General features: G+C 41.5%; 1 protein-coding gene across 7 annotated transcripts in view; it reads left to right on the forward strand.

Annotated features, from left to right (window-relative positions):
• ktn1 (kinectin 1) overlaps positions 1-14,075 on the forward strand; it is a 118,432-nt gene that overhangs the window by 39,660 nt on the left and 64,697 nt on the right. For all 7 annotated transcript variants that reach the window (XM_080202749.1, XM_080202747.1, XM_080202750.1 and 4 more), the window contains 4 exons: positions 2,881-3,003; positions 3,117-3,260; positions 6,076-6,170; positions 11,843-11,987. In XM_080202749.1, the coding sequence (XP_080058875.1) occupies positions 2,881-3,003; positions 3,117-3,260; positions 6,076-6,170; positions 11,843-11,987 (507 nt within the window). The remainder of the gene's footprint in view (positions 1-2,880; positions 3,004-3,116; positions 3,261-6,075; positions 6,171-11,842; positions 11,988-14,075) is intronic.

The following is a 14,075-nucleotide window of genomic DNA, read 5'->3' on the forward strand; positions in this document are numbered from 1 at the left end:
GAACCTTGCAGCTTGGTTTTCAAAGTATCATCTGCCATTCTCCTCAATCCTTCTTTCCATGTCTGAACAGATTGCTCTGCCAAATCATTTGAAGTTGGATTAAAAAGGCGCAGTACACACAACCTAATCCATTCCTTTGCATAAACTCTTGGAACAAATCTCACACGCAGAGGCTCCCGTGTCCACTTCTTTAATTTATTTCCCATTCACTGTAGCATAGGCTGTGTGTGTGCGCGTCCCTTACCCGCATTAAACATATAGTAAAAGTGCTCTTCCTTCTGCCTGTTCTGAGCTTTCCGGGTGATGTGCAGTTGAGAAGCTTTTTCACATTCCTATTTCCCTGCTCAGCTTTCGACTTGATCTTAGCACCCCTGTGTTTCTTAGCTAAATGACCTTTGTTGTTGCAGCAGTGACTAACAACATCCATAAATTTAAATGATTTGCATAATCTGTCCCTCCCTCACCTGAAACGTTCCATTGCTTTCACCTTTTTGCTTGCAGTCTCTTCCTTTACTTGATGCACAGCACTGGCTTGCACACCACCATAAGCCTTTTAAATATCTTTTGAGTTGCAGGCAGCTATTTCCATGTCCTGAGAAATTTCTAGAGTGGCCTTGAAAATCAGTGTGGCTTCTCCCAACTAACAACTTTGAATGCTGCCCTCTTTAATGCAGCAGATTAGTCTGTCCTGGTGCAACGCTGCTCCAAACTCTGTTCAGAGCTGAAGTAAAGTTAATGTTTTTTAGTCAGAGTAGGCTTACATTGACATTGCAATGGAGTTACTTGGAAATCCCCTAGTTGCCACACTCCGGTGCCTGTTTGGATACGCTGAGGGAGAATTTAGCAATGCACCTAACTAGCACATCTTTTGGACTGAGAGGAAACTGGTGCACCCAGTGGAAACCCATGCAGACTCTGCACAAACAATGACCCAAGCTGGGAACTGAACTTGAATCCCAGGCACTGAGACAGCAGTACTAAGCATTGTGCCACTAATTCACCAGAAAGTTAGATACAGACTGTTCCATATGGAACTTGAAACACTGGGCAATCACTGAGGGATTAGGATTGTGGCTCTTCTGAACAAGTGCTACTAAATTTGCAAATGAAATGTCCCCCAGTTTCTGTTGCTAAATTCCTCACTAGCTTGTAAGTCTTCCCCATGTGTGCGCACCACACCGTACGCCACACGTATGCATAAGGGGTTTTTAGCCTAGTTATTCATCTACCAAGAAAATGCTCAGTTCTTTTCCCCATTCTCTAATGGTCCTTCACAAAGCCAGAGTGCTATTTTTCAATGGTAAACACAAACTTGCTAAACAGAGCCCTCGACTGCCGCTCACATTGCAAACCCAGTTATTCACTCTGCAAATCTTTGCATTGCTGTGCTGAACATCATTTTTCTCAAGATGTGGTAGCTTGGTCAGAAAAAGGTAATGGGAAGCATTGTGATATTCAATCATCTTAAAAATACTGAAATACAGTACAGCATGGATTCAGAACTGGGGGCAGCAAGTTACGCAGGCCCCTCGTGGTAAGACTAAACCCGCAAAATCCTGCGCTACTGATTACATCACTCGCCTGTACTCGTATCCACGAAAACCATCAGTATATACGTTCAAATAGAAGATGTTAACCATAACACACTAATCATCCTGTTTATTTTGGATGACTCTTAATTGCTGCCTTTTTAACTTTGTTCCTAATTATGACTTAAAGTACAGCCTATCTCGCCTACAAGTCCAGCTTATGATAGTGTTCCCAGTGATTTCTGCTTTGTTCGTTTTTCCTTTTGCTGTAGGCATTAAATTAGAATTTGGATGATTTGTTTACGGCAGAATGACCTGGTGCACCTTGCTGAAGCTGGAGTCTGAGCTAGTTTGCTTTAAAATGTTGCTTAGTATTATGTGAAATGCCTATTTAAATTTTTTTTCAAGCGTTCTTTGAATTCTCGAATTCTCTCATTACGGCATCCAAACTTCACTTGGGCAGTCCCAATAACTTGGCCTGTGTGCCCTTTCCTGAACATTGGAAATATTTCTTCTGAGTAAAATTATTTATATACTGGATTTTAAGTACTTTGGTCCTTTTTTTTTTTACAGCTTACCTTGAAGTAGTAATTTGAACTTGTTTCATGTTTTTTTTTCTTAAATTCTTTAAGGAGAAATACAGCTAAAGAACAGAACTTTGTAATCTTGCCTCGTCGGATAAATGCTTTTACCTTTTGGAAATAGTCATGTTGCTGGCCACCAAACTCTGATGTATTTGTTGTTGACCAACGCTTGAACAAATTTTGACCCCACGTGGTCCACTGTTCTGGTTGTTGATGAATTTCAAAGAACATAGTTGATTTTGACTTCGTAGCAACTATAAAACTAGATTTTCAGTTCTCCAATTATTATTTCATATTGCTGTTTATTAATGGAAATGTTTTTGCCATTTTAATTTGGATGCAGTTGCGAAGTGAAGACATCTGCACAAGTAGTGTGACAGATGGGGGAAAAAAAAACTGAGTTGGACATATTTGTATTCAAGACATGAAAATGTTGGAAAAACTACAAAGGGCCTATGCAGTGGCTTTATTGAGCATTTAAAAGATGCTTACAAAAAAAAGCAAAATGCTGTGGATACTGAAAATTTATATAGTAAAAGCTAATAATGCTGGAAACATGGGTTGGATCGATTTTTGTCTGAAAGGCTGTGAACTTCAAGCGTTAATCTGGCTCTCTTGATGTTGCTTGACCTGCTGAGCATTTCCAGCATTTTGTTTTTGGTTATGATGTTTTGGTTTTGAGCATTTTATTTCGATTCACTGCAAAAGCATTGTTTGCATTTGTCATTTATGATGAGGGATATTCTTGATTTCATAATTTCTTGCAGCCTGGAATAAAATGTGATCCAGTTCCTGGGTTACAGCAACAGCTACAAGATAAAGAAAAGTTGCTTCAAGCTTTGCAAGATGAGGTTACTCTCTCAAATGAAAAGTGTAAGCAGTTGAACCAGGTAATACGTTTTGTTACTTAGCTATCACTAATACTTACAGAATTCATTATAAATTGCAGTAGAACATGGTTTTTTAAAAGCTGTGATCGTCTTAATTTCTTTATTTCCATTAGGAGTTAGTGACTGAAAAGCAGAAAGCCAATGTGGTTGAAACCAAGCTAAGGGAACAGCGCACTGCCCTTGAAAAAGAACTAGGGGCATTGCAGAACAAACTGCAAGTTAGCTACCAGGATCATATGAATGAAACTCAGATGCAGGTAATGCAAAAGAATCTGCTCCTCTTATAATCTGTAACCAATTGACCTGGTAAACACTTTTTTTTCCTGTTTATTTGTTATCACCACTGCTATTAACAGATGACCAGCTTTTTTAAGTGTGGGAGGCACAACACAGAAGAAAATATATAGAATCTGGGCTTTTTGCAGTTGGTGCAACAAATGTTCAATCCATTCTTTTATCCCAAGCAGAATTACAATTTCAATTTATTCCTCAATCATTTCTTTACTGTAAAATAGCTCAAATTAGTAACAGTAAACATCCGTTGATTCTAATGTGGTGGAGTTTATATTTTAAAGTGGTTTCATGATTTAAGAAACACGCATTTCACCATTTTCGCCTATCTTTCATGTAGAATTATTGTGCAGCATAAATTTGGAATATTGTCCTGGGACAGCTGGGGCAAAAATCCTTTGTTTATGTACATAGATCTAAAAGTTTGACTTTTGTAAGACATTCACTTGGGATTTTAAAATGAAAGTATACTTCAGTAATGAGGAGCTTAGCTTTTCACCCTTAACTTGAAAAGTAGGAACACATCTTTCCAAGATTAAAGACGAGGAATTGTTTATGGCATGTTTTAAGTGGCTGTTGGACTTTAAGTGAGCAGCGTGCTGAACTGTGCCTTTTAATAGGATGTTACAGCAAAGGTGGTCAGAAAAACAATCACTTAGACTTATTGACAAATCGTGTTTCAGCAAATTAATTGTGCATATCCTCACTGTTAGCTTTTAAAAAGTTAGCATTTGATTTGCTAATTTACACAAATTATTTAGCTTTATAGCCCTCAATGAATAGAATTATTCTGCTAATAGGGGTGGCCAGTGGTACTCAGATGGAGTTGCTGTGCCATCGTGGTAACCTGCTATAAACTTAATTATTGTAATGTACCTTTTTTTTCACTGCTACCAATAGTTACCAGTAAATGCTTGTATGTTGAATATTATAATTGCAGTTTAATCTAAAAACATAGCTTGGTCTTGAGAATTAATGATTTTGACCAATCATGTTGGATTATTTTTTTTCTGATGGCTTTACTCCAGTGCATCTGCAGCATTCTGTGGTGTTTGTAATTTGTGCAAAATCATGTACATATTTTTCATTCTGGACAGGTTTCAGATTCCAGAGGTGAAGAAAGAGTGCTAAGCCTTTGCACTACGCAGACCCCAAGGGGATATTTTTCCTAATACATAGTAAATGCTTAACCTTAGCAGTGCTACAAATGCTACCACTTTAACACAACTATAATTAGTCCAGTGAATTTAACACATTTTAATACTCCCCCAAACTATAACAGTTGGCATACAATAAAAACCATACAGTTCTGTATTTCAGTCTAAAATCTCCAGATCTGTTAAAATATGCATTTTTTGCACTCTTTGCAGCATACCTGTACCTAATCATCTTTATCACATTTTATTATTGAAAGATAGTGTTATCTTTTTATTATGGCTGGGGGAAGTTAATCTACAGATTAATTCTTTGAAAGCATTTTGAAAAAGTGTTCATGGGATGCAAATATCACTGACAAAGACAACATTTGTTGACCATCCCTAAATTGCCCTTGAAGATAGTAGTGGCCTTGAGCTACTGCGGTGAGGTGGCTCCAGGATTTTGACCCAATAATGTTGGAGGAATGGCAATTATAGTTTGTAATCACAGTGGTGTGTGACCTGAAGGGAACCCTGCATGTGGTGGTGCCATGTATTTGCTGCTTGTTCTTATTGGTAGAAGTCATTGGGTTGGAAGCTACTGTCAAAGGAGCCTTTGTAAAACTTTGCAGCACGTTTTGTAAATGGTGCTGCACTACATCGGTTATAGAGGGAGTACTTTTTAAGGTGGTGGAATTGGATGCTGATAAGTAGGCTACTTTGTCCTGGGTAGTATCTAGTTTCTTGACTGTTGGAGCTGCGCACATTCAGGCAAGTAGGAAGTAATATATCATGCCTTGTAGATGGTCGACAGGTTTTGCAAGGTCAGGTGGTGTGTTACTTGCTGCAAAATTCCTAGCCTCTGACCTTGTCGCTAGTCCATTTAAATTTCTGGTTTAATGATAACCCCTCAGAATATTGGTTGAAGATGCAATGGTAGCAAAAATGTTGAATGTTCAGAGCAGATGGTTCGCTTCTCTTTTGTTGGAGATTGTCATGGCCTGGCACTTCTGTGGTGCAAATGTCACTTGGTACTTAGTTGCTCAAGCCTGGTTTCGTCTGGGGTTTTGCTCCACATGGACATAGACTGCTTCAGCATCTGTGGAGTTGAGTGAAATGGAACACTGCAATTATTAGCAAAAATCCCCACTTCTGACTATATGGTGGAGGGAAGGCAGTTGAAACAGCTGAAGACAGTTGGGCCTGGGGCACTTGCCTGAGAACCTCCTGCAGCAATGCCCTGGGACTGAGATGACTGGCCTCCAGCAACCACCTTCCCCTTTTACTTGGTATGCTCCAACCAGTGGCCAACTTTCCTCTGGCTCCTTGATGTCACACCTGGTCAAATGCTGCTTTTTTTTTTGTTGAGGACAGTCACTCTCCCCTCACCTCTGGAACTTTGTTTTAATCATGATTGGGCCAAGCCTTTAATTGAGCCTGTAGACAAATGGTTCTGGCAGAATCCTGCTGTTTTGGAGAGTGACGTTTTGTTAGGAAGCTCTAATAAAAGACTAAGTTGCTATCAATTTTGTTGTTTAATCTCAAATTGGACTTTTTTTGACTGTAGCATATTACTGTGAATGCCTGCAAAGATGAACTAAACATAACCTTTTGTAATTGAGTAACTGAGAAATACTTCCTTCAGTTTCGGCAGCTTCAAGAGCAAACAGAAGCATTGAAACAAGAAAACAGGATCCTGAGAGATGCTGTGAGCAAGGCCCCCAGTCAACTGGAGAGCAAGTGAGTTGTCCTGAACCTAAGAGCTGAAATGTTAAGTGCAAATTAATTATTTTTATTGCTGATCAATTCTGCATTCATTACTGACTGGAGACAGAAATTGCATCCTTGTCCTGCCTGACTAGTTTTACAAGGACAACCAATTTAGTTCACTACTTGCACTGAGGAAACAGGTTGCTGTGTAGGTCGTGTAGTGTGAGAAGAGAAAGCTCCTCTTACATGATGCAGAGAAGTCAGTTCTGATCGAAGAGATCCAGAGAGGAAAAAGTTCGGAAAAACTTTCTATTCCCATTTAAGCTACTTGTTTTTTTTTCCATGACTCTCCTCTCCTACTCTTGAAGGAAGAGTAGATTGTGTGAATCCAGTGTTTCAAGAAAAGATACTAGAAGGTTTGGAATTAACTTGGGCTGATTAAACCGCCTCAGCTGTTTCCCCTTCTGGATGACTAAGAATGATCTTATGTGAAAGATGGTATATTACTTAGTAGTTGTTCTGTACTTCAAAGCCAAGTGCTAGCATATAAATGCCCCTTTTTTGAGCAGAGGGTAAAATACTAGTGATTTTTAAAACTAAGATTTACTGAGCCTCTTAGGTGGTCTACAAAGTAAACACGGTCATCAGCAACATTCGCAAGCCTCTGGTTTAACTGTTATGGCAAGCCCGTTACTGCCCATAGGTGCAGCTCACTCATCTGTTTCCATATTTAAGTGGGGATAGATCAAATTTTATATGAATATGCTGCTAATGACATGATTTTTATTCAGCCACCATACACTGTCTCGGCAATGGTCAGGTGTGGACAGTTTGAGCATTGCTTCTTACCCTTTGCTGTGGAAATGAGGGGTGACAAAAGAAAATAAAGATTTGATTACAGCAACTGATTAGAAAATATCTGCTTTGCAGGCACTAAATTTTGGCTGACCAGGGTCTTTGCACTTGCCAGCCAATTATATAACGCAAGTTGTGAGTTTAACTTTGGTCATCTGCAGTTGACCAGAACTTCACAGTACTTGATATCTTCAAATTTTGACTCTAAGGTACTTCAAAAAAGAAACAAACTCCTACTGTTGCAAGTATTTCAGTTTTGAATCCAGCAGCAAGAAACAAAAACAACTCCAATTTTGAATTGGATAGAATTTTAGTTTTGTGGATGTGGGAAGCAGTGAAACCTGACAACTGAAGCAATGCTTCAAAATAAGGCATCAAAATGTAAAGATGAATGGAAAGACTTAGTGAAAAGACCAATACAGTTGTCAAGTATCAAAGAGCAAATATAGATCAGTTCCAGAAAGTAACAGGAGCATTTTGGTTGCTAGAAGCAAGAAAGTGCATGTTACTTGTAAGGAACTGATTCTTCCAGCTGCTGTAGAAATGTGCAAAGTGATTGAGTGAAGACGCAGTACAGGAGTTGAATACCATACCATTTCCTATTGACAGCCCAACATAGGGCAGCATGATGGCACAGTGGTTAGCATGCTGCCTCACAGTGCCAGGGACCTGGGTTCAATTCCAGCCTTGGGTGACTCCTGTGAGGAATTTGCATTTTCTCCCCCTGTCTGCATGGGTTTCCTCCCACGGCCAAAAGATGTGTGCGAGTTAGGTGGATTAGCCATGCTCAATTACCCCTTAATGTTATGGGGTCTAGCAGGATAAAATGAGTGGGGTTATGGGTGTAGGGTCTGGGTGGGCTTGTGATTGGTGCAGCCTTGATGGGCCAAATGGCCATCTTGTGCACTGCAGGGATTCTATGATTTGTGAATCAGTGTGAAATGTAAATTGACTGACTTCATGAATAGACAGCAGTTTGCAATTTGACTTGATGTGCTACAACACCTATGTTAGTTGTCATAAGTATTAGTTTAAGTTAAGTGGCAATTTGTAGCATTTAAATAGTATTTTACTATTGGCCCGCAAAAGGATGGGGGGCAGCTATCAGCATGTGGGGTTCGGGGTGGGGAGAAGGCAGCACTGCGGGGTCCTGGGTTGGCCAGTGATTAAACTGGCTAGCAAATGGGGAGGCTGACAGTTTGGAGCTGCTGCATGTGCGCAGAGACCCACTAATTTCAGCTTCTCCAATGGGAATAGGCTCCCTGAAATTTAATGATATTCACTCTCCTGGCCTCTGCACAGTGTTGGAGATTGTAGTGTGAACTCCCACTGAAAAAACCAGTGTGATCCACCTGCCCCCCTGGTGAATTCGACACCTTTGGGAGAATTCCACCTAACATTTACATTTTCTCCAGAGATCAAGATGCACTCTGAGGTACTTCAGTTCAGTAGAAACTCCCCCTGTATCCCAAGGGTGAGGAGTTTGTTAGGTGTGTTCAGGAAGGTTTCCTGACACAGTATGTGGATAAGCCTACGAGAGGAGAGGCTGTACTTGACCTGGTACTGGCGAATGAACCAGGACAGGTGACGGATCTCTTGGTAGGAGAGCATCTTGGGAATGGTGATCATAATTCTATCTCCTTCACAATTGCATTGGAACGAGATAGGATCAGGCAGGCTAGGAAGGTGTTTGTCTGGAGTAAGGGGAAATACGAAGACGTCAGGAAGTTAATTGGACAAATAAACTGGAAGGAGGCATTCTTGGGGAAAAGTACAGAAGGAAGGTGGCGGATATTCAAGGAATGTTTGTCTGGAGCTCTGCACGACAACGTTCCGATGAGACAAGGAGGTTTTGGTAGGTCGCGGGAACCGTGGCGCATGAAGGCTGTGGTGAACCTAGTCAGGAGGAAAAGGAAGGTGTACAAAAGGTTCAGGGAGCTAGGAGATGTTAAGGATCTAGAGGAGTATAAGGATTGTAGGAAGGAGCTTAAAAGGGAAATTAGGAGAGCCAGAAGGGGTCATGAGAAGGCCTTGGCGGGTAAGATTGAGGAGAATCCCAAGGCCTTCTATAAATATGTGAAAAGTAAAAGGATGAGAAGAGAAGGGATAGGACCTATAAAAGGTGAAGGGGGAAAGGTCTGTGTGGAACCAGAAGAAATGGCAGAGATGCTTAATGAGTACTTTGCCTCAGTATTCACGGTGGAAACTGATCTGGGAGATTTTGCTACAAGTTTGCAGCAGATGGAAAAGATTGAGTATGTGGATATTAAGGAAAAGGGTGTGTTAGAACTTTTGAATTCTATCAAGATAGATAAGTCGCCGGGACCAGCTGGGATGTACCCCAGGTTACTGAGGGAGGTGATTGCAGAGCCCCTGGCGATGATCTTTGTGTCGTCGATGGAGACGGGAGAGGTTCTGGAGGATTGTGGATGTGGTTCCTATTTTCAAGAAAGGGAACAGAGATAGCCCGGGAAATTACCGACCGGTGAGTCTGACCTCAGTGGTTGGTAAGCTGATGGAGAGGCTTCTGAGGGACAAGATTTATGAGCATTTGGAGAGGTTTAGCATGATCAGAAATAGTCAGCATGGTTTTGTCAAGGGCAGGTCGTGCCTTACGAGCCTAGTTGAGTTCTTCGAAAATGTGACTGAACACATTGACGAAGGAAGAGCAGTGGATGTGGTGTATGTGGACGTCAGCAAGGCGTTTGACAAGGTCTCCCATGCAAGACTACTTGAGAAGGTGAGAGGGCATGGGATCCAAGGAGCTTTGGCCTTGTGGATCCAGAACTGGCTTGCCTGCAGAAGGCAGAGAGTGGTTGTGGATAGGTCTTTTTTTGCATGGAGGTCGGTCACCAGTGGAGTGCCCCAGGGATCTGTTCTAGGACCTTTGCTGTTTGTCATTTTCATAAATGACCTAGATGAGGAAGTGGAGGGATGGGTTAGTAAGTTCGCCGATGACACGAAGGTCGGTGGTGTTGTGGATGGTCTGGAAGGATGTCAGAAGTTGCAGCAGGACATAAATAGGATGCAAGACTGGGCGGAGAAGTGGCAGATGGACTTCAATGCGGATAAATGTGTAGTGGTCCATTTTGGCAGGACCAGTGGGATGAACGAGTACACTATCAAGGGCAGGAGCCTTAGCAGTGTTGAAGAGCAGAAGGATCTTGGGGTCCGGGTCCACAGGACTCTTAAATCGGCCTCGCAGGCGGAGGATGTGGTCAAGAAGGTGTATGGTGTACTGGCCTTCATTAATCGAGGGATTGAGTTTAGGAGTCGGGAGATAATGCTGCAACTTTATAAGTCCCTTGTCAGGCCCTACTTGGAGTACTGTGCGCAGTTCTGGTCGCCTCACTATAGGAAGGACGTAGAAGCTATTGAAAGGGTGCAGAGGAGATTTACAAGGATGTTGCCTGGATTGGGAGGCATGCCTTATGAAGATAGGTTGAGGGAGCTGGGACTCCTCCCTGGAGAGATGAAGGCTGAGAGGCAACCTGATAGAGGTTTATAAAATGTTGAGAGGAATAGATAGGGTGGATTCTCAGAGGCTATTTCCCCGGGTTGAAATGGTTGCTACGAGAGGACACAGATTTAAGGTGCAGGGAAGCAAGTACAGAAGTGATGTTAGGGGTAAGTTTTTCACTCAGAGGGTGGTGAGTGAATGGAATCGGCTGCAGTCGGGGGTGGTGGAGGCGAACTCACTGGGGTCTTTTAAGACTTCTGGATGAGTATATGGGATTGGGGGTTATCAGTAGGTCTATGGATTGGTAGGTATTGATGTGATCGGCGCAACTTGTGGGCTGAAGGGCCTGTTTGTGCTGTAGTGTTCTATGTTCTATGAAAGCAAAATTCTTTACAAACAATATACATGTTGCACTATGCAATGCTTTAATAAAGTTACATACAGTTAGAATTAAACACAGTCCAAGGGGCTTTGCCCAGTTACTAGCTCCTCGGTGTACATTGGCTATAAGGCCTTGTGTGGTGGCCTTTCCTCATTGTGTCTTGGTGGCAGCTGCCCCATGTTTGAGTGCGTCCCTCAGCATGTACTCCTGGACCTTGGAATGTGCCAGTCTGCAACACTTGGAGGACAGTTCTTTGCACCGGAAGATCAGATTTCTGGTTGATCAAAGAGCATCTTTCACTGAGTTGATATGCCTCTAGCAGCACTTGATCATTTCAGTGTGCTTCCCAGGGCACAGCCTGTAGTGCACAGTGCCCTTTGTCACAGAGCTGCTTGGAATGAGCAAATACCACTGCATCTCTCTCCTGACCTTTGCAAAGGCACATTCCACAGGAAGGTGCGCAGCCATCTCCTCCTCCCTGCAGCCATTTGGAGGGTAGCATGTGGTGGTGCAGAGACTTCAGACATGTATGAAAGGTTTGACATGGAGTGCCCTTCTCACCACCAGCAAAGCTAGGTCCTTCTTTCAAAAGCTGTGATGAGGCATTTTGCCAGATGACTCTGACAGACTGCTTATTGCTGCCTCAAAGATACATAGTCAAAAGGAGGTTGTGAAATAAGTGGGCACAATTTTGACAGATTTGTTTTGTTCCTTCAACAAGCTCAAATGATCTTTTCCTACTGCCAATCTGCTGTCACTGATGGTGTATGTTCTCCCCAACGTATTTTCATTCTGCATTAAATTTTGCCCTTAAAGTGAAGGTGTAGAAATTCAGACATTGAATTGCATTGTAAAATGCAAATCTGCCAAAGCAGTGTATGATGTTTGCAAAAATGTCTGTTCTCTGGAATAAATTGTTAACTAGGAAAAATAGTATTTTTTAAGTTGCACAGCATACTGTTTAAAACTGTAAAGCCATTAATTGGTTTATAAATTTGAATGCAGGCAGTCAACGGAACTGAACAAACTGCGTCAGGACTATGCCAGATTAATGAATGAACTAACAGAGAAAACAAATCGCCTTCAACAGGAAGAGGCACAGAAAAAGAGCTTGGAGGTTTCTTGTGAACAGACTGTTCAACAACTTAAGGTATAAAAATGCTTTGTTATGCAAACAGGGTTTGGGTATGAGGACAGTGGCTGCACAGATTATCGGAGAAAATTTCAATTTTGCCAAACTAAAAAATTGAAAGTAAGTGAATAAAAATTTAATTGCATGAACTTGTTGCCTCCCAGCCCCTTTTTTTTTTAAATAGCAATCTCAAATAAGAAACTTTCAGACAGGCATTTAGTATATTAAACATTCTATGCTGCAAGGTGAACCAATAAACTGCTGCAGAATGCAGTTATTTGGGGGTGCTAATTTTGAACCTAGTGATATTACTTGGATTTTATTAATTTGCTTATTTCCTGTAATGAAACAGGAAATGCCAGAAATAATCTGCAAAGAGTAGAGTGTAACTTGAATTATTTCCTAAGCTTTCAATTTATTAACTTTATACGATATTAACTTGTGCAAGGACCTTTTTCTGCATAATCTTTATTGAGATCTGGATTATGAACTATTTGATAGATTGGGTTTAGTCCCTGTACTACTATTTTTGTTAACTCCAGGAAGTAAGGAAAATTCTGTGTCGCTAGTTATGATGACTTCAAATACTATTTAAGCTTGTCTTTTACATCTTGAACCAGAAACTTTTCTGTTGCAGTCTTATACCTCTTGTGCTATTTATGTAGAAATCTTTTTTTCACTCCTATCTATCTCATACTCTGTTCCACTCATTTTGTATGAGACTCATCTCCTGCTCTCTGACCCTCTACATGCTAAATTGCTGCCCACCCAACTCACCCTCCTGGTCTCCATAACAACTGAGTCAACAATGCTGTGTTCAGGTGTTGTTTTACCACTTGCTCTTCAAAAAAGTGCAGCCGAGCATTGATTATCATTGCAAATTACAGCCTCATTTTTAACTTCCAGTTCCCCTCATCCCTAAACATATTCCATCTCTATTATCGAAACTCTCAAATTGGGCTTCCACCCTTGCTACTATAAAAACAGCCTTTATCTAAGTCATAAAAGACAGCCTCTACTGTGACAAAACCATAGTTTCTGTGTCCTTCATACTCCGTCAGCAGTCTCTGACATATTTGCCCCTACCATCCTCATCCAACATCTCTCTACTCCATCTGGGTTAGCCTGCTCTCGCCTGTGTTCATTCTTAGCTATTTAATCGTATCCAGAATGCTGCTTGCAATGGCTTCTCTTTCCACCCCCGCATTGTTACCTCTGGTATTCCCGAGCATCTATCCTTAACAACCAAAAAGTGTTAATTTTCGCATGTATCTGCACACATGACAGCTTTACCTCACTACCACACCTCTTGACTGCTCCACTGTTGCTAAATTATCAGACTAAATCAGTCTTGGATGAACAGGACTTTGATACAGTTCCATCTTCTGCCGAGACCTTTATTTGTGCCTTTGTTACCTTTTACATTTGATTCTTCCAATACACTCGTGACTGATCTCCCACATTCTACACTCAGTAACAGAGGTCATATAAAATTCTACCCATGTCTTAGCTCAGCAAGTTCTGTTATCCTATAATCCCTATGCTCCCTGATCTACATTGGTTCCCATTCAAGCAATGCCTTGATTCACTTAAACAAACATGAGAATTTTATTTCACAAACCCCTTCATGATAGTGCCACTGCCTATCTGTCTCATCTCCTCCAGTCTCATGCTCTCCAATAACGTAAATATGTGCGACGAAGTGCTTAGCACTGCTGTGTCTCAGTGCCGAAAACCCAGGTTTGATTCCACCTTGGGTGACTGTCTGTGTAGTGTTTGCACGTTCTGCCTGTAGCTACATGGGTTTCCTCTGGATGCTCCAGTTTCCTCCAGCAGTCCAAAGATATGTGAATTGGCCATGATAAATTGCCCCTTGTATCCAAAGTAAATGAATGGAGTTAAACAGGGCAGAGGGAAGGGCCTGGGTGGAGTGCCCTTTCAGAAAGTCAGTGTAGACTTGATAGATCAAATAGCCTCATCTGCAGTGTAGGGAGCCAATGATTTTAATATACCTGCACTCTAGTTCTTGCCTCTTCAGTATACCTAAAGTTTTTTACTGCTCCACAAGTGGTGACTACACCTTTTGGTTACCTCAACCCTCCCAAC

Source organism: Carcharhinus amblyrhynchos, chromosome 14, assembly GCF_965287045.1.
Source record: "Carcharhinus amblyrhynchos chromosome 14, sCarAmb.v2.hapA, whole genome shotgun sequence".
Taxonomy (NCBI): domain Eukaryota; kingdom Metazoa; phylum Chordata; class Chondrichthyes; order Carcharhiniformes; family Carcharhinidae; genus Carcharhinus; species Carcharhinus amblyrhynchos.